The sequence below is a fragment of the Clarias gariepinus genome, chromosome 15 (assembly GCF_024256425.1).
Source record: "Clarias gariepinus isolate MV-2021 ecotype Netherlands chromosome 15, CGAR_prim_01v2, whole genome shotgun sequence".
Lineage (NCBI taxonomy): Eukaryota > Metazoa > Chordata > Actinopteri > Siluriformes > Clariidae > Clarias > Clarias gariepinus.
The window spans coordinates 2,400,082-2,418,403 of NC_071114.1; the positions used below are offsets into that span (position 1 = coordinate 2,400,082).

At 42.2% G+C, this 18,322-nt stretch overlaps 1 protein-coding gene across 1 annotated transcript in view; it reads left to right on the top strand.

Moving 5' to 3' along the window:
• The window catches only part of LOC128542749 (NACHT, LRR and PYD domains-containing protein 12-like), a 131,063-nt gene that overhangs the window by 22,615 nt on the left and 90,126 nt on the right, over positions 1-18,322 (top strand). Inside the window, exons 5-6 of the mRNA XM_053512727.1 lie at positions 13,342-15,121; positions 15,816-15,989. Of these exons, the coding sequence (XP_053368702.1) occupies positions 13,342-15,121; positions 15,816-15,989 (1,954 nt within the window). The remainder of the gene's footprint in view (positions 1-13,341; positions 15,122-15,815; positions 15,990-18,322) is intronic.

An 18,322-nucleotide genomic window follows, 5' to 3' on the forward strand; every position in this document is an offset into this window, starting at 1 on the left:
TTATTCTCCTTTACAGCGTAAAAAGAGACTTTGGTGTCCTCAGAGTGGTGCTGCTTCTCCTCTACATTCATGCCACTATGGTTGGTTCTTCTGACCCGTGCACTTTGCATGCAGGTGAGGGTCTGTTGGGCTTTACAGGAGAGGTTACTAGCACTTCACTGCTCACCCTTGTTGACCTCTGTGTTGTCTTCTCTCAGGTTCTGGAACATGTTTGAGGTGGCTGGTGTGTTTCCAAGTCTCTCTTTCCGCTACCTTGACTGCTGTTTGAGGTGTTAGGAGCACTTTCAATGGGCCTGTACTTAAGATAAAACCACAGAGAGTTTTGCACAATAACACTATTTTATTTTCACAATGTTCTTTTAAATTTTCTGTGCTCTGGCTTCATCTCGATTCCTTTCCGTGTGTTATTATTAGTAGCACAAATGCACATAGTGTCGGCCGTTCCCCCTACTGACACATGGTCCTTAACGTGTGATGATCCTTGATTATGTTGATTATTCCAGTCAGGATTTCACATCACGTACTTATCTTTAGGACAGTTGCCTGAGATTTGTTAAAGTCAGTTTCCAGTTTAGACATGAGCAGACCTCTAGTTTCATGTAAAGTTTACCTAAATTCCTTACGATTTATTTACCCTAACTGCATTGCTTTTCTGTCCCTAACACATGCTTCACATGTCAAAGGCAGCTCAGTTCTCAATAATCCTCACCACAGGAACGTCTCGGGTTACTTTGCTGTAACCCTGTTCCCTGAAAAGGCGGGAACGAGATGCTGCGTGAAAACGCTATGGGAAACATCTTGTCATGTTGCCGGTTGTGAAGCATGTGTGTATCAAACACGCCAAATTTTGGCTTATATAACCTCGGTCGGGTGACGTCATCTGATGAGACGCACCTGCAGGTTATAAATAGGAGTGAACCGGAAACATTCCTCAGATTGATTTGTCTGAACGGACGTCCGGTCACGTAGGCAGTGCGGCATTGGGACGCAGCATCTCATTCCCGCCTTTTCAGGGAACAGGGTTACAGCAAAGTAACCCGTGACGTTCCCTTTCAAAGGCTACACTCGATGCTGCGTGAAAACGCTATGGGAACGAGAGTACCAACGCCGCCGCATCGCAAGTGTCTGGACCCCAAGGTTGTGTAGCGTGTGCGCACAAAGCCGAGAAGGTCTCAGAACTATATCTGGGAAGCTGACTCGAGGACCTGTGAGCCCGGAGTGGCATGAACATCCAGATTATAAAATCTAACAAATGTGTGCGGAAAGGACCACGCCGCCGCATCACACACTTGCTGCAGGGGAATACCTCCTGCTAGTGCAGTAGATGAGGTGATCCCCCTGGTTAAATAAGCCCTGGTTCCTAGAGGCGAAGTGAGCCCACGCGCCTCATAGGAGATGGCAATAGCATCTCTCACCTGTTCTGACTTATGCCACTGGCTGATGCGGTGGATGTAAATCTGAAGAGCACGTACTGGACACAGTAAGTCTCTCCTGTTCCGAAGCTGTAAAAGGCGGAGGACAGAAGGCTTCAAAAACAATGGAATGGACCTTTCGGAAGATAGTTTAGTGAGAATGCAAAATGGCCCTGACTAGCCCAGGGGCAAAGTCTAGGCAGGATGGGGAGACTGACAGATCTCCAATCCTCTCAGAGAGGTAACGGCCATTAGAAAAACCATCTTAAAGGTCAGAAGCGCTGACTTTAGTGGTTAAAAAAAAGGGTGTCAATTGGGTCTTTGAGCACGATAGATAAAACCCACAAAAGGGATCGTGTCACAGTAACCCCACCAATCAGGATGTGGCAGGCTGAAATAGCAGTTACGTACGTCCTGAGGGTACTAGGGCACAAGCCCGAGGACAATTTTTCTTGCAGAGACTCCAGCACTGAAACATTTCGGCAGTGGACTGGGTCTACCTGCTTCGTCATGCACCAACTTTCAAATACATTCTATTTGAGGGCATAAGCTCTTCTAGGGGAGGGAGCCCTAGCACTTAGAAAAGTCTTAATTACGCTGGCTGAAAGACCAGCTTGACTTAGTTGGTCCTGTTCAGGGACTGAACGTGAAGGTTCCAAAACTCGGGCCGGGGATGAAATATCGTCCCCTGCGCTGAGACAGAAGAGCCCACCTCATTGGAATCACCCATGGTGAGCCGTTGAAGAGGGATACTAGATCCGAGAACCACACTCTGGTCGGCCAACAGGGCGCTATCAATAAGAGGCGCAAACACTGTTGATGGACCCTCGCCAAGACTCCCGGGAGCAGAGCTATCAGGAAAAGCGCATAAAGGCGTAACCAAGGCCATGTACGGGCCACGGCGTCCAGACCCGGGGTAGCTGGAAGAGTCAGAGAGTAGTAAAGGGGACATTTGCTGATCTTGCGAGGCAAAGAGGTCCACCTCTTCTGCCTGAAATCTCTCCCAGGTTGACTGACTATTTTGGGGTGGGGTTTCCATTCCCCGTGTGTCAGAGATTGACTGAACAGAACAACTGCTCCCACATTCATATGCCCTGGAATGTAATTCGCCCTGAGGGACAGGAACCTGGTGCGCTAGCTATTTAGCGGCGCGAGCACAGTCCGCCCTGGCGATTAATATATGAGACTGCCATAGTGTTGTCCACCCGCACTAGGACATGGTAGCCTCTCAACTGCTGGAGGAAGTGCTTTAGGGCCAGAAATAGAGCCATCATTTCGAGGCAATTGATGCGCCGCGCAAGAAGATGGCCTCTCCAGCTCCCTTGGGCTGGACGGTCATCTAAGACCGCACCCCAGCCCATAAGGGAAACGTCTGTCGTTAGCATCTGCGACGACAAGATGAACTTAGAGTGGGACCCAAAGTCAGAAACCGGGGTCTAAACCACATAGGAAGGGTACGAAGCACCTGGCGCGTAACCTTTATTGGGGATTGGCCCTAGAGTGAAATCCCCAGGTTTTTAGCCACAACTAAAACGCTCTCATGTGCAGAAGGCCCAAAGGTGTCACCGTGGATACAGCTGCCATAAGAGCTAAGATCTATGAAAGTGATGGTCACTTTTCCGGTCTAGCTTGATTTCCTTGAGGGTGTTGAAAATAGATTCAACACGAGCGGGAGACAGCTGTGCCCGCTTACGATCGAATCCCATGTGACACCCAATATGTTGTCCTCTGAACAGGAAAGAGCACGCTTTTCGTGGCATTGGGTCTCAATCCTAAGAAACTGGATTTGAGCTAGGATGACATGCTGATGTCAAAGCGCTAGCTACTGAGACTGGGCCAGCCAGTCATCTATGTAATTTAAATAAGGATGCCCTGGAGTCGTAAGCGCCAGAACTACATCCATGCATTTCATATATGTGTGGGTGAGAGCTAGACCAAATGGAAGGACCCGATACTGGTAAGCTTCGCCCCCGAAAGAGACCTTAGGAATCTCCTGTGTTGTGGCAATATTTCTATATGAAGTAAGCGTCCTTCAATCGATTGTCCCAAATCAATCGCTTGGTAGGACTTGAGAGCAATCACTTTGACAGTCAATATTTTGAGGCTGTATTTATTTATTTTAGATAGCAGAACAGCCCGCAAAAATAAAAAAATTGGACGTAGCCCCTCGTTCCTCTTGGGAACCAAGAAATACCGACTGTAGTAGCCTGACTCACTGTCTGGTAGGGGGAACATGTTCCATGGCCCCATTCCCCAGCAAGTTCTGTCAGCAGATGCGCACTTTCCGGTTTCACGGAAGTGGAGACCACGCTGTTGAAACACGGAGGGTGATGTGAGAACTGCATCCTGTAGTTTCTCTCTACAGTGCTTAGTATCCAAGGAGATATGCTTGGCAGTAGTTTCCATGCTGCCAGTTTCTCTGAAAGGGGCAAAAGTCTCGGCGGCTTGGTTAAACGGCGGGGCAATGTTAGATGTTCGGCATCCTGAAACATAGCAGGAAAAACCGAAGAGCTAACACTTTATTGGAGACTGGTGTTGCCCGAAACACCAGTGGTGGCGGAGCAAAAACACCGACCTCCTGGGGTGCCAGGGAGAACACTTCATTCTTGAAAGGAATTCTGCGTGCCTTTCCCCATTGGGGGGCCACCCCCATGGTCCTGGGCACATGAACCTCAGGGCTCCTTTGTGAAGAAGACAATATGCCAGTCTGAGCTCTTTTGAGGTGGATTGCGAAGTGCAGGCACGACGCACCCCAATCTTTACGAGGGGGTGCCCGGCTCAAAAACACTCTCCGCCTTGCAAGCGTCAGACCAGGTTGAGACTGGGTGGCCGACAGTCCCGACTCCTGAGCACGGCGGGGAAGGAATTTCCGAAGGCTTGTTCATATAACTTTGCTTCATGAACCTAGTGGCGAACGAGTTAACGACATCGCCAAACAGGCCGGAATGCGAAATAGGGGCATTAAGGAGGAATGCGCGATCTTATGCTTGATGCCGCTGAGATTCAAGCCATAAGTCTGTGGCCCGGCGTTATTTCAGAACCTCCTATCTTGAAGAGCCCCGCCAGTACTCAAGTCTCTCAGCAGGTCAGCCTGGTAGACCTGCAAAACCGTCATGGTGTGCAATGGAGCACCAACCAGACCTGCTGCCTGAAAAGTTTTTTCCTTCAGGGAAGATAAAAGTCTACACAGCTTGAAAGGAAGTATTAGCTTTTCAGGGAGGATGATGTCCCAGGAGAGAGAGAGCCTGGAAGCGTCTCTTCTATCTGGGCGTCATCATATAACCCCGTGCTTCCACCTCAAATATATTTAAACAAATAAATAAAGTAGATGGCAGGAAAACACAGAATAGATACAGCTTACTCCATGAAAGGGTTAACTCATATGGAGATTGCTAAGAAAAAGGGAGAGAGCGTTGTTGAGGCTCCGCCACCCGACAGAACCTGCCGTTTTTTTTTTTTTTTTTTTTTAAGTGCTTGGGTGCTATTTCCATCTCTGCAGGTGCGTCTCATCAGATGACGTCACCCGACCGAGGTTATATAAGCCAAAATTTGGCGTGTTTGATACACACATGTTTCAAAACCGGCAACAATACAAGATGTTTTCCATAGCGTTTTCACGCAGCATCGAGTGTAGCCTTGGAACTATATTTTCTGGAGTTTTGCTGATGCCCATGACAGGGAACTCATTTCCTTTGGCTTTTTTTTTACTCTCAGTAAAGTCCCCTTGACTGTCATAGGATCCAGGCCCCTGGCAACCCTGATCATCCATCTAGGACCCTCTGTAGTCAAACTAGGGACCGTGGAGCTCAGTGGTGCCCACTGGTTTATTTATTCCCATTTTGTACAACCAATGGGCACCATTGAGCTCCACGGTCCCTAGTTTTACTACAGAGGGTCCTAGATGGATGATCAGGGTTCCCAGGGGCCTGGATTCCAATCCCTCATGGGTCACACAGACTCTCATGTACACACTATGGGAAATTTGGGAATGCCAATTAGACTAACCTGCATTGGACTGTCTTTGGGCTGTGGGAGGAAACCGGAGTACCTGGAGAACACCTACCAAGCACAGGGAGAACATGCAAACTCCATGCGCACAGACTCCCAGGTGGGAATTGAACCAGGAACCTGGAGGGGTGATGATCCTGGACCCACAGTGGTAACCACTAAGCTGCCATGCCACCTCCTTTCATTAACATTACATTCAGGTTATGTTATAATCCGTAGAGATTGGGGTGTAAAAATCAGTCGAGTTACATATCATGATTTTTTTGTGTGTTCATGTGTCTCCACACTGACTCAAAGATAGATTTTTTCTTTTGTAATAAATTTTTAGTTTTTAATTTTGCTAAATTTGCATTTGTGGTGGACACATGTTGCCATTCCTCTATAATGCTGCAGGTGGTGACTCTTAACTGTTCACAGGACAACAGCATGTGTAGTAGGAGCTAAATATTGTCAAAAGTTTGTAAAAAAAAAAATCAAGTCAGGACATTTATAAAATCGCGATATTTACAGAATCACAACACAAATTGAATCGGGACTAAGGTATTATGATATCGTATCGGGAGACACCTAGTGCTTGTTATTGTCTGATGACCGGAATCATGTTATAGTTGGTGTTATATTTAACCTATTAATCATTTACTAATCATGTTTTACTTATTTTTTATAAATAAACACAAATACTGTACTAACTAATTCTAATGATGTATTCGTAGGTTCATCCTCGTCATGAGGACGAGTTGGAGCTTGAAGTGGACGATCCTTTACTCATAGAGGTTCAGGCTGATGATTTCTTTACCCAGAACACACGTCCCTAAGCAGTGACATCGGTGTCTCCGACACATACACACACACGCACACATACACACACACACACTGCACACACATTGCACATGCACACTGTACGCACACACATCATACACACACACACTTCACACACACACACTGCACGCACACACTGCACACACACATTATAAACACACACATCATACACACACACACTTCACACACACTTCACCCACACACACACACTGCATATTTAATTCCTGTACACTTTGTTAAACTGGTTATTAAAGTAAAAGCTTTACTCGATTGCGTCTCACCACAGTTTGAGAAATCTTTAAAAATATTTGCCCCCTTCCTTTTTTTTGTTTGTTTGTTTTTGCATATTTGTCCCAATTAAATGATTTAGATCATCAAACTAATTTTAATGTTACACAAAAGTAACCCTGAGTAAATACAAAATGCCATTTTTAAATGATGATTTTATTTATTAAGTAAAGAAAGCTGTCCAAACCTACCTGGCCCTGTGTAAAAATGTAACTGCCATAAAATAAAATAAAACAAAATAAAATAAAGCACATGCACTGTTACATAAACAATATATTTATATCAGCGCTCATTCTAACACGTTCTAGCTCAGGGGTCTTCAACTAAAATTGCTTGAGGTCCGGTAAATAAACACTCCTCACCAGCTAGGGTCCGGACAACCCAAAACAGACACTGATGCTTTAGGTGTATTCAATATATGTTTTCATATGGATAAACATGTCTTTTCGTATGTATAAACAGACCAATTTACATCCTTCACAAATTGGATCTCATGTTAATGCTGTTTTGTTCTGTCCTTTATGTTGCTTTGGTACAAAATAATTTAATTAAACCAGTAACAATGTTTGACAAAAATATGATGAAGGAAACCATGCCTTCATCTCTAAATCTGAACAGAACATAAATTATTTTAAACATTAACAACTTAAAAGTTGCCAACAACTTAAAAATTAACAACTCCTTTACTATTTCCCCATCTGTAAGGGGCTTGTTATGTTTTCCTAAGATCCCCTGTATTCTCAGTGAACATTGATAAGCTTATTGCTGGGCGGTGAGTGAGTGAGAGAGGACCTGTGTAGATCGTTCATACTGCACTTTAAGCTCATTTATTATCCTCGCCCTTACCTCAGACTGCTGGCGGTAAGTTTCTTCAAAGTGTCTATGTTTAGCTTCGTAATGGCGTTTAATGTTTCCACTTTTGAGTCCAAGCAAATAACACACACAGGCCTTGTAGAGCTTGATGCAGGAAGAATGAATGCATATTTTCTCACCCATTCATCAGGGAAAACTCTCCAAATCAACTTTTTACATTTTTTAACGTGATTTTTTTATTTATTTATTTTTGCGCTAATCTGTCTGTGCGCTGCTCTCGCTTTCTGCTCTCTTCAATGCACGCATGACTGCACATTTGAACGTATCGGTTGGTGTAGCAACCCGTGGCGCCGTAGGACCCAAATGGCTCTACTGAGCTGACCTTCACGTGCCCGATATACATTTTCTTTCATTAGAAAATAGCGTTTGCTATATATATATATTTATATATAATTAGTCAAAAGGCTTTGTGGTCCGGATGGACGCATCTCACGGTCCGGATTCAGACCGCCAGTTGATTTATATTCATGTTTAAGATGGCAGTTGAGTTTATTATCAGCTTGTTATGAGGCTCCGCCCCCTTTGACAGTGAGACCAGTAACCATTAAAAGCAGGTCGTGTGTGAGGAATGAAGAGCACAGAGTCTAATAAACATCAGACTGTTGTTCAATAAACATTAATCTTAACTTTCATTAAATCAGCGAGCGCATGAATAACCAACAGACTAATTAACACAATCACCTGAGATCCTGTAAACTCATAAACTTCTGATAGAAATTCATTAAAAGTGATAAATATCAAAGTGTTTCAGTTTAAAGTGGGACTTTTGATTGTACAGAATAACAGAAGACAGTCCTGAGAGTAAACACTCCCTTTATTCCTCTATATAATCCCCTGATACACTAATGCACTTATCACAGTGTTTCTCTTTTAAGTACTAATAGTGCACAGAATTAGCATTACAGTGAAACCTCGGATTAAAAGTAACAAGGTTTACGATTGTTCCGCAAGACAAGCAAAGTATTTTTTAAAAAATTGACTTGAAAAATAAGCATTGTCTTAGTTTACGAGCACTGAGTATCATGTATAACGCATGCGCTTCTTGTTTTGACACTGAGCGTCACGTCATCACAACTGAGCCAACGGTTTTTCTCTCTCTAGCCCTGCGGAATTGTAGGTAATTGTCTCCCCTGCTGGGTGAATACACACACACGCGCTGTGTGCACACGTTAACGGAGAGAACGTTTTTAAAACCGTTTAAAAATTAGCAAGGAACATCTCTAGTCACACTCGCGTGAGCGCATACTAACGGAATCACTGCTGTAAAGTAAAACAAGAACAACAACAAATTTATATATTTATAAACAAATTAACCAGCTCCTCACCTTTGAAAACAATCGCGACAGAGGAGAGTTTGTGTGTTTTTTTTTTTTTTGGGAAACTGAGAGGAGGGGGGAGGGGGGGCTTATTCAAATATTTAAGTACACCACACGTCTACACAATTTTATACAGTTGAGTTGTGTGTGACTTCCTGTGTGTGTGTGTGTGTGTGTGTACAGAGTAGTCAGGGCAGTCACTTCTTCCAGCTGAAGAACATCTCGTTCAACAAGTAAGTGTAAACATGTGATACTCACACACTTCCACGTGTAGTTTAAGACTGAACTGACTGACTTTACGTTCTCGTCTTTGTTGCAGATACTTTGGCTTCATCACGAAACACCCTGGGACGTTTCTTTTCTTTATATATATATATATATATATATATATATATATATATACACACACACACACACATATCATTCCTGTTACCTTCCTGGTGCTGTTACCTTCCTCGCTGGTGCTTGGTTGTAACATTTCGCTCGAATCTTGAGTCTCTATCACAGACATCTTTGTCTACTTATCACAACCTTATACCCCTATCTCACCTATTTGCTTTTACTCACGGTGAGATGCGATGTTAGGCACCGTGAGCTGCCGCGATTACCCGCCGGCGTTCCGCTTATGTTCTGCGAAGTTCTGCGAAGTTCTGCAAGCTTCCGCAAGGACCGGCAAAAAAAATTACACGTTTAATTTTTCACGCGGAAAGATAGAAACGTAATTACAGCGCAAAAACTTGCGCTGAATCATGATGAACCCTACTTACGGCCACTGTGCGAAACCGCGTAGGTGATATAGGGGTATTATCAACCGAAAATGCTATTCCATTTAAACGTCCTTGCTGGAGTGTGTGATGTGACGTCATGTGCAGGTGTACCAACCAATAGGGTGTCGGCATGGTATGTTTATTCTTCTCATCCAACCACAATCAAATTCACATAGATTTATCCGGATGTTTTTATGTTCAGTGATACTTTAAATAATATACTTAAAAAGCATTTATTTCTGTATTGAGTTATATTTTTATACTAGTAAGTTGTGTGCTAAGTCAAAAGTCACGGCAGATGGCGGACTGGTGTGAACTTCAGCCAGTTCTTCTTATTTTAGCAGATCAGATAGAGAGGGATAATTTACCAGTACACACTGTACTGCCACCTACTGCATAGAATACGTATTGCACCATTAGACCTAACTCAATACTTCCAATCACACAGCTGGCTCCGCCCTATTGGTCTTGATTGACAGAACGACTGATTCTGCTGAAAAGTCGCATTATGAAATAAATAGGCCAACGTGAAAAATGGGATTTTAAAATAAAAACTGACTTTAAAAAAATTATATTTTGAAATAAAAACAGCATAAATTAAATAAAATGCCTCTGCAATAATCTCTGATTTATTTCATCATGTCCTATTTATTTATTTAATTTTGAACACTTTGGAGTTCCATACTAAAGGACGTAATTTTTAAAAAATTATAAATTCCATCAATGTTTTGTAAATGGCAAGTTTTAGGTTTCAATTACTATGAATAAAATTTATTTCTTTTATCACTTCTAGTTTTATTGGATTGTAAAAAAGTTCCCGTTTTTTTGTGTCACCCTGTACAATGATTATTTTGAGCATATTTTTTCACTTAAACCTTTTTTCACCAACTTTTCACATAAAGTATATTTTCCAATAATATATATTTTGGGAAGTGTACTATAATACAATTATTTTGAAGTATGTTTAAAGTTTAATTTCAAATTTGGTAAAAAGCATGATGTTACTATACTTTTTATATATTAACTGACGGTACAACTTTTTGTTAGTATATTTGCAGTGTACTATCAAGGATTTCAATATATTTGTAATACATCAAAGTGTATTTTTTTTCACTGGGGATTTCAGGGATTAAAAAATAGTCATTTCAATTGGCTCAGGTGACACCAGGTTTCACCAGAACTCCTGTTGATGTCTTAGCTGTGTACACCAACACACTCTGATTCCTCACACAAAACGTTGCCTTTTGTAAAGTGAAAGCGCCGCTTTGTAAAAGGCAGCATTCATTTAGCAAGTATATGTTTGTGTTTTGTTGCATTTCTGGTGGATCAGTTATAACATACTTAGATCACAAATAATTATTCATTACTGGACACAAACAGTAAAAAGCATGATGATTACTATTATAATAAAAAGTCTAAAGTAATTTTCACGCAACAAGTAATTTTCTTGGGGAAAGATTCTTCTGCTTATTATTATTGTTAAGATTCTTATTCTTTATATTCTTGTCAGGGATGATAGCGCTCCGGCACTACGCTGGATCTCCGGCGTGCAGCGTACTGTGGCTGCAGGAAAAAAAATCAGGTTTGCGAATATTGATCTGTCATTTCTCTAGATCTGAGATGCGCAGGTGATGGAGAAGGAACAGCCAATCAGCAGTAGTGTGTGGATGTCTGTGATTGGATAGTTTTGTGGCTGTTTTGTAACACTGGACAAAGTTGAGCTAGCGTACAGAATCGAGAAGTCGCTTTTAATCGAGAATCGTTTAGAATTGTGGCAGGAATATAACGCCATAATATTCCGCCCTCAATGACCGATCATTTGACTGATTTAAAAATTTGCTTGTGCTCCTTCCTTGCTAAGTTTGACCTGTTATTTAATATCGCCCACCCACTAGTCACTTTATGTAAGAAATTAGCGGAGGATAATCAATTAGTTAATTAATTCCTGTGTACTTTGGAGTACTTGTAAGGGACTGCCCCTACAGGGCACTGTGGTTGTTATTTGTTTTTTATTTGAGTTATGTTAGAAGACCCAGTTTCCCAGAAGGCACCTCGGTCAGGTGATGACGAAGTTCACCTGAGCCGAGGTGGCTCATTAGAGACGTTATAAAAAGCTGTTAGTTCTGGGAAACTGGGTCGAGCATTAATATTGTCTAGTGGGCTTTTGTGTTGTTTGGTTTGAAAACCGTTTTATGTTGAACTGGCTGTGAGGATATGTTTTCTGTGTTTAATGTGGTTAGGTGTACTTTTGGTTTTGCCTTTGAGTTTGTGAGTCTTAATGTACCTCCCTGTGTGTGATCAAAGCTCGAGGCCTGGGTATGCTCTACGAGTGAGTATGTGTGTAAGCCGCTCATAGGAGCGTGTGTGTGAGAGGTCCGCTCAGAGGAGCGTAGGTGGGTATGTGTGTGCGAGGGTTGCTCTTAGGAATGTGGGAGTGAGTGAATGTCGCTCAGAGGAGCGTGGGTGTGTGAGTCGCTCGTGGAAGCATACCAGGTTTAGGGTTCAGTCCACCTTATGGAGCTTTGGTTACAAGTTTAAGTAATGTATTGGCGTCTGTCTGTTTGAGTCTGTGTTAGTCTTATCAGTTTCAGATATGCTTTAAAGCCTTTAGCATAACGCTGAGCTTGTATGTGTGTCTAAGATGTTAAAGCCTGTATGTATGTCTCAAGTATTAGAGCCTGTCTGTTTGTCTCAGGTAGTAGCAAGTATTGGAACCTGAACGTACTGTATGGCTCCAGTAGGTTAGAGAGCCAGTACTCTAACATTTAGCATGTGTTCACTGTTAAAGGTTTCCAGAGTTCGTATGTGTTTGGTTTATTTAATCCCTGTGTGTGTTTTGTTTTCAGAATCCCAGTGTGTTACGTTTCCAGAGCCAGTGTTTTGTCTGTTTCGTTTTTGTCTAATTAGTTGGTTTGTTAATAAAAGACTCTTTATCTTGGAAGAAAACCCTCTGCGTTTATGCCTGCCCTTTGTAAGCCCACGGCAACACCATCAGCCATTACACCCGAATCATGACAGTACTATTATTGCCACTTACTGACCTGTCTTGGTATGGCTGTAGCATCTGTAGCATTTACTTCCAGTGATTGTACTAAGATGGGCTAATAATGTCAATCTAGGCAGTGAACATATTGAGAAGAAAATGCTGTATTTTCTTAAATAATCCTGGGGGCAAAATGCAAATATGAAAATATCTAAAGAGCCACTTGACTATAAAGATGATCAGGGGTATATATACAGTAGACTTTATATATTTGGGCCCAGGGGCCAACAAGTTATGTGTTAAAAGTGTGTCGCATACATAGTACCCCCACCCCTACTCACCTCGGGGACAAGGAAAAAAAGTTCAGGCTCAGGAATTTTTTCCACTATCAGCCCTGTATAGTCCTTCAGAGCATGCCACACCATTTCAATAGTGACAAATAAGGGTTTTAAGATGAATGAAAGACAGAGCAGCGATTCATGTGGATTCACACGACAAGTCATTTTCTTGGGGAAAGATTCTTATGTACATATGAGAATATTTATTTAAAAATATAGATTTATTTATTTCAGATATGTTGTTTTTGACATATTCACAAATCATGACATTTACATAGTGAACAATATCAGATAGCCTACTGTCAGGAATCACCAGGAGCAACTTTCTGCACAAAGAATTATCATGAATATGACCTGGTGTTTTTCTGTTCTGTTCATCATATAGCTTGTGGTTACTCTGTACAATGGTCCTGTTCCTTTAGTAATATTTATTACATGAATCAGGAATAAACAGTAGCATTTGTAAGAATTTTACATTTTATATTGAACATACAGTATTGATTTAGTAATAAAACATGTTATTACTTTGTTCTTTAGACTTTGTGTACTCTGTGTATCAGCAAATGTTCAAATCCAGCCTGAGAGAGAAGTTTAAAAGAGTTAATGAAGGAATCTCACAGCATGGAAGTTCAGCACTTCTGAATGAGATCTACACAGAGCTCTACATCACAGAGGGTTGGAGTGGAGGTGTCAATAATGAACATGAGATGAAACAGATTGAGACCCCGTCCAAAAGACCAGCAACACAGGAGACACCCATCAAATGTAATGATCTCTTTAAAGACAAGTCTATCAGGAATGTGCTGACTAAAGGAGTTGCTGGAATTGGAAAAACAGTCTCTGTGCAGAAGTTCATTCTGGACTGGGCTGAAGAAAAAGCAAATCAGGACGTCACCTTCATGTTCCCACTTCCATTTAGAGAGCTGAATGTGATGAAGGAGAAACATCTCAGTCTGATGAATTTTCTTCATCATTTTTTCCCAGAAATAAGAAAACTAGAATTAATAAACTGTAACTCCTACAAGGTCCTGTTAATCTTTGATGGTCTGGATGAGTGTCGACTTCCTCTAAATTTCCATAAGAATAAGAGTGTGTGTAATGTGACAGAGTCAGCCTCAGTGGATGTGCTACTGACAAACCTCATCAAGGGGAACCTGCTTCCCTCTGCTCTCCTCTGGATCACCTCTCGACCAGGAGCAGCCAATCAGATCCCTCCTGAGTGTGTAGACCAGGTAACAGAGGTACGAGGGTTCAGTGATCCTCAGAAAGACGAGTATTTCAAGAAGAGGATCAGTGATCAAAGACTGGCTAATAAAATCATCTCACACATGAAGTCTTCAAGAAGCCTCTACATCATGTGCCAAATCCCAGTCTTCTGCTGGATCTCAGCCACTGTTCTAGAGAGAATGTTGGGTGAAGCAGAGAGTGGAGAGATCCCCAAGACTCCGACTCAAATGTTCACACACTTCCTGATCTTTCAAATCAAACACAAGGACCAAAAGTACCATCTGAAATGTGACCCTGATCCTCAACAGACCAGAGAGAGTATCCTGGCACTGGGAAAACTGGCTTTCCAACAACTGGAGAAAGGAAACCTGATCTTCTATGAGGAAGACCTGAGAGAGTGTGGCATTGATGTCAGAGAAGGTGCAGTGTACTCAGGAGTGTGTACCCAAATCTTCAGAGAGGAGTTTGGGCTTCATCTGGGGAAGGTCTTCAGCTTTGTACATCTGAGTGTTCAGGAGTTTCTGGCTGCTTTATACATATTTTTGTCCTTTATCATTAAAAAGAGAAATGTGTTAGTGGGGCAAAATCCTAGCGTTTTAAATTTCTTCAGAAATCCAACCATGTCTGATGTCCTCAGGGGTTCAGTGAACAAGGCCCTACAGAGTGAGAATGGACACCTAGACCTGTTCCTCCGCTTTCTCCTGGGTCTCTCACTGGAGTCCAATCAGACTCTCTTACGAGGTTTAATGCCACAGACAGGAAGCAGCTCTCACAGCAAAAAGGAAACAGTCGAGTACATCAAGGAGAAGATCAGGGAGAATCCATCTCCAGAGAAATCCCTCAATCTGTTCCACTGTCTGAATGAACTGAATGATCAGTCTTTAGTGCAGGAAGTACAAACTTACCTGAACAGAGGAGATTACAGTCGTCTCAGGGGAACCAGACTCTCTCCTGCTCACTGGTCAGCTCTGGTGTTTGTGTTACTGAACTCAGAACAGGAGCTGGATGTGTTTAATTTGAGTAAATACGACCCATCAGAGGAATGTCTTCTGAGGCTGCTGCCAGTGGTCAAAGCCTCCAGAAAAGCTGAGTGAGTATTTTATTTATGTTGTCAGAGTGTGTGTAAAATCAGATGTCTTATATAACAGATTTATAACTGTAAGAGCACAGACAGAAATCTGAACACTCTTTTCTTTCTAAATTATTTTGCACATTTAAGGCCATTCTGATACAGTTAGATAGTGACTTATGTCAAACAGTTTTAGTTTCAGTTTAAATTCTAACCTGTATTTAACATATTTATATATTTAATTGTTACATAATGCTGTGAATCTGAAATCGAAATCTGAAATGTAAATGTAGAACTAAAATATTTTGTTCATCTGCTAATCGACCCCTCAGAGTGCATCATGATAAAACACAGTGCTGATAGGGTTGCCAGATTTACATTATACTGTATTACGTTAAATAGAAGTGTGTGTATATATATATATATAGTTTGTTTTTGTAATAAAATATGCTGTTAAAATATATCTGCAGTGTTGAAACTTGAACACAGATGAGAGTGTAGTGTGTGTAGGCTGCTCACTCTCACATGTGTGTGTTATGTACATGACCTAATGGTCTTATAATAAACTGTAAGAAACGGAAATAAACTGAAAGAAACACACTCACATTTCTGTTACATGTTAAACTTTAGCTGTATTATGTGTGTGTGTGTGTGTGTGTGTGTGTGTGTGTGTGTGTGTGATCTGTGTTCTGATATTTCATCATTTCTCTTCCAGTCTGCGTGTGTGTTATCTGACAGATGAGAGCTGTAGAGTTCTGTCCTCAGTTCTCAGCTCAAACTCCTCCAGTCTGAGAGAACTGGACCTGAGTCACAATAAACTGCAGGATTCAGGAGTGAAGCTGCTCTCTGCTGGACTGGAGAATCCACGCTGTACACTGGAGATACTGAGGTACACACACACACACCTACACAAACACACACACACACAAACACACACACACACACAGTGGATGGATATTTCAGTACCTTGGTTGATCCCTAGACCGAGTTGGTTATTGCCATGGAGTAAAAAAAACAAAAACTAAACATATACCGCTGCTCGGACTTGTGAAGGAGGGAGGAAGAGATGGCAACTATCTGAACGTTGACTCCATTCGATGCAAAACAGCAGTCATGGGATGAGTATTGTGAAATTCTGGAACAGTTTGTTACAGCTAATGACATTGCCGACGCAGACAGGCAGAGAGCCATATTAATCAGCCTTGTAGGAGCACAAACCTATAGTTTAATGAGAAATCTCCTCAGCCCAGAAAAGCCCAAATATAAAACCTACCAGTAACTAGAACAGTTACTGAAAGACCATTTTGATCCAAAGCCAAGTGAAATTGTGCAGAGATTTAAGTTTGATTCTCACACCAGGAAGGCCAATGAGTCTGTAGCTGAGTTTGTAGCAGAGCTGAGGCGGTTTGCACAAGATTGCAATTATGGAGGCACGCTACAACAGATGTTGAGAGACCTCATCGTGTGTGAAATTAATGATAAACGAATCCAGGGGCGTTTGTTAGCAGAAGATAATCTGACGTTTGAAAAGGCACTTTCCATCGCAGTTTCAGTGGAAGCAGCTAGCAAAAAAGACCTGCAAAACCCAAGCACCAGTGCAAAGTGTTTCAATGTGCATAAAACATTTGCTGCAAACAGAGGAGAAGGAGAAGTAACTCCATCTTGTTATCGATGTAAAGGATCAAAGCATGTTGCAGCTAACTGTAAAGTCAAGCATGAGAAATGTCATGTATGTGGGAAAATAGGCCACATAGCTAGAGCCTGTCACAATAAGGGCAAGACGACTGTGAAATCAGATAAACTAGTGTCAGAGCAAAAGTGTACTTTCAGGAAAGCAGTAAGACACAGGTCTCATAAGCTTCAGGACAACACAGGTGAGAACTCTAGTGCCCGCTCAGGAGAAGAGACCGTGACATTAGGGTGTCTGACATACAGATTAGGGAAAATGAGTGAAGTACACCTCAGGAGTGTAGACCCCTATACTGTGGGAATGAAAGGAGATGGGAAGAAGGTAAATTTTGAAATAAATACCAGGTGCAGTCTTTCCATTATATACCTAAAGACTTACAAGGCAGTGTGGGATAAAACAGAGAGGCCTACATTGGAACCAGTTAAGATTGAGATGTGAGACATATACAGGACAGCCAGTTACAGTGGTTGGTGCAGCTCAGGTAAAAGTGAAATAGCAGGGGCAGAAAAGGGTGCTACCGCTAATGGTTGTAATAAGCAATGGTCCCACTTTGCTAGGTAGAGGTTGGATGGAAGTCTTAAATTTAGCCTGGGCAAACATCAAGAGAAGACATAAGCTAGGAGTAATGCAGCTTAAAGGTCTTGCTGTTACAACAAAGGAGACACTAGAAAGTGTACTTTGCAGACATGAGACCGTTTTTAAGGAAAGTAAGGACACTTAAGGGAGCAATAGCCATTATACTGTACATGTAAGAAAATGTGCTAAAAGGATGGCCTCAGAAAACAGCACCTCCCCTGAGTCCTTACCACCAGCAGAGGATGAAACTGAGTGTAAAAGATGGTTGTGTTTTGTGGGGGTTCATGTGATTCCTACAAAGGGAAGGAAGTATGTGTTAAACTTGCTACATCATGCACATGCTGGCATGTCCGGAATGAAGGGAATAGCTAGGTCATATGTGTGGTGGCTTGGTATGGATGTGGAGACGGAAAGTGCAAAATTGTGGGGAATTTTAAAAACATAGTAAAGCTCCCCCTACAGCTCCACTACATCCTTGGGAATGGCCTGAGACACCATGGTCTAGAATACATGTGGACTGTCCTGGCCCTCCTACCAAAGGGGGTAGGGCTTTTTCATATTTAGCTCCAAAACTTTGAAATAGCCTTCCAGACAGTGTTCGGGGCTCAGATACAGTTTCCCAGTTTAAAAGTAGACTCAAGACGCATCTCTTTAATCTAGCATACGCGTAACTCATCCCATAACTTCATACTTCAGTACATCTATTCTGAATGGCAACTACGCTAATTCTCTCCATCTGTTCTGTACTTTTCTACCCATTCCGAGGCATCTGGAGATTGTACCAGCTTTAGTAGATAAAGGCCAACCCTGTGAGGATCCTGAGGCATCCAAAGAAGGACCAGCTCCGGCTGAATTCTGCCTTATTATGATTGGAGCTACACATCCTGCTCCTGTGCTCCCAGTGATGCAGACCCCATCTGCCCTCTGCACCTACTGACTCATCCCTATCTTGAACT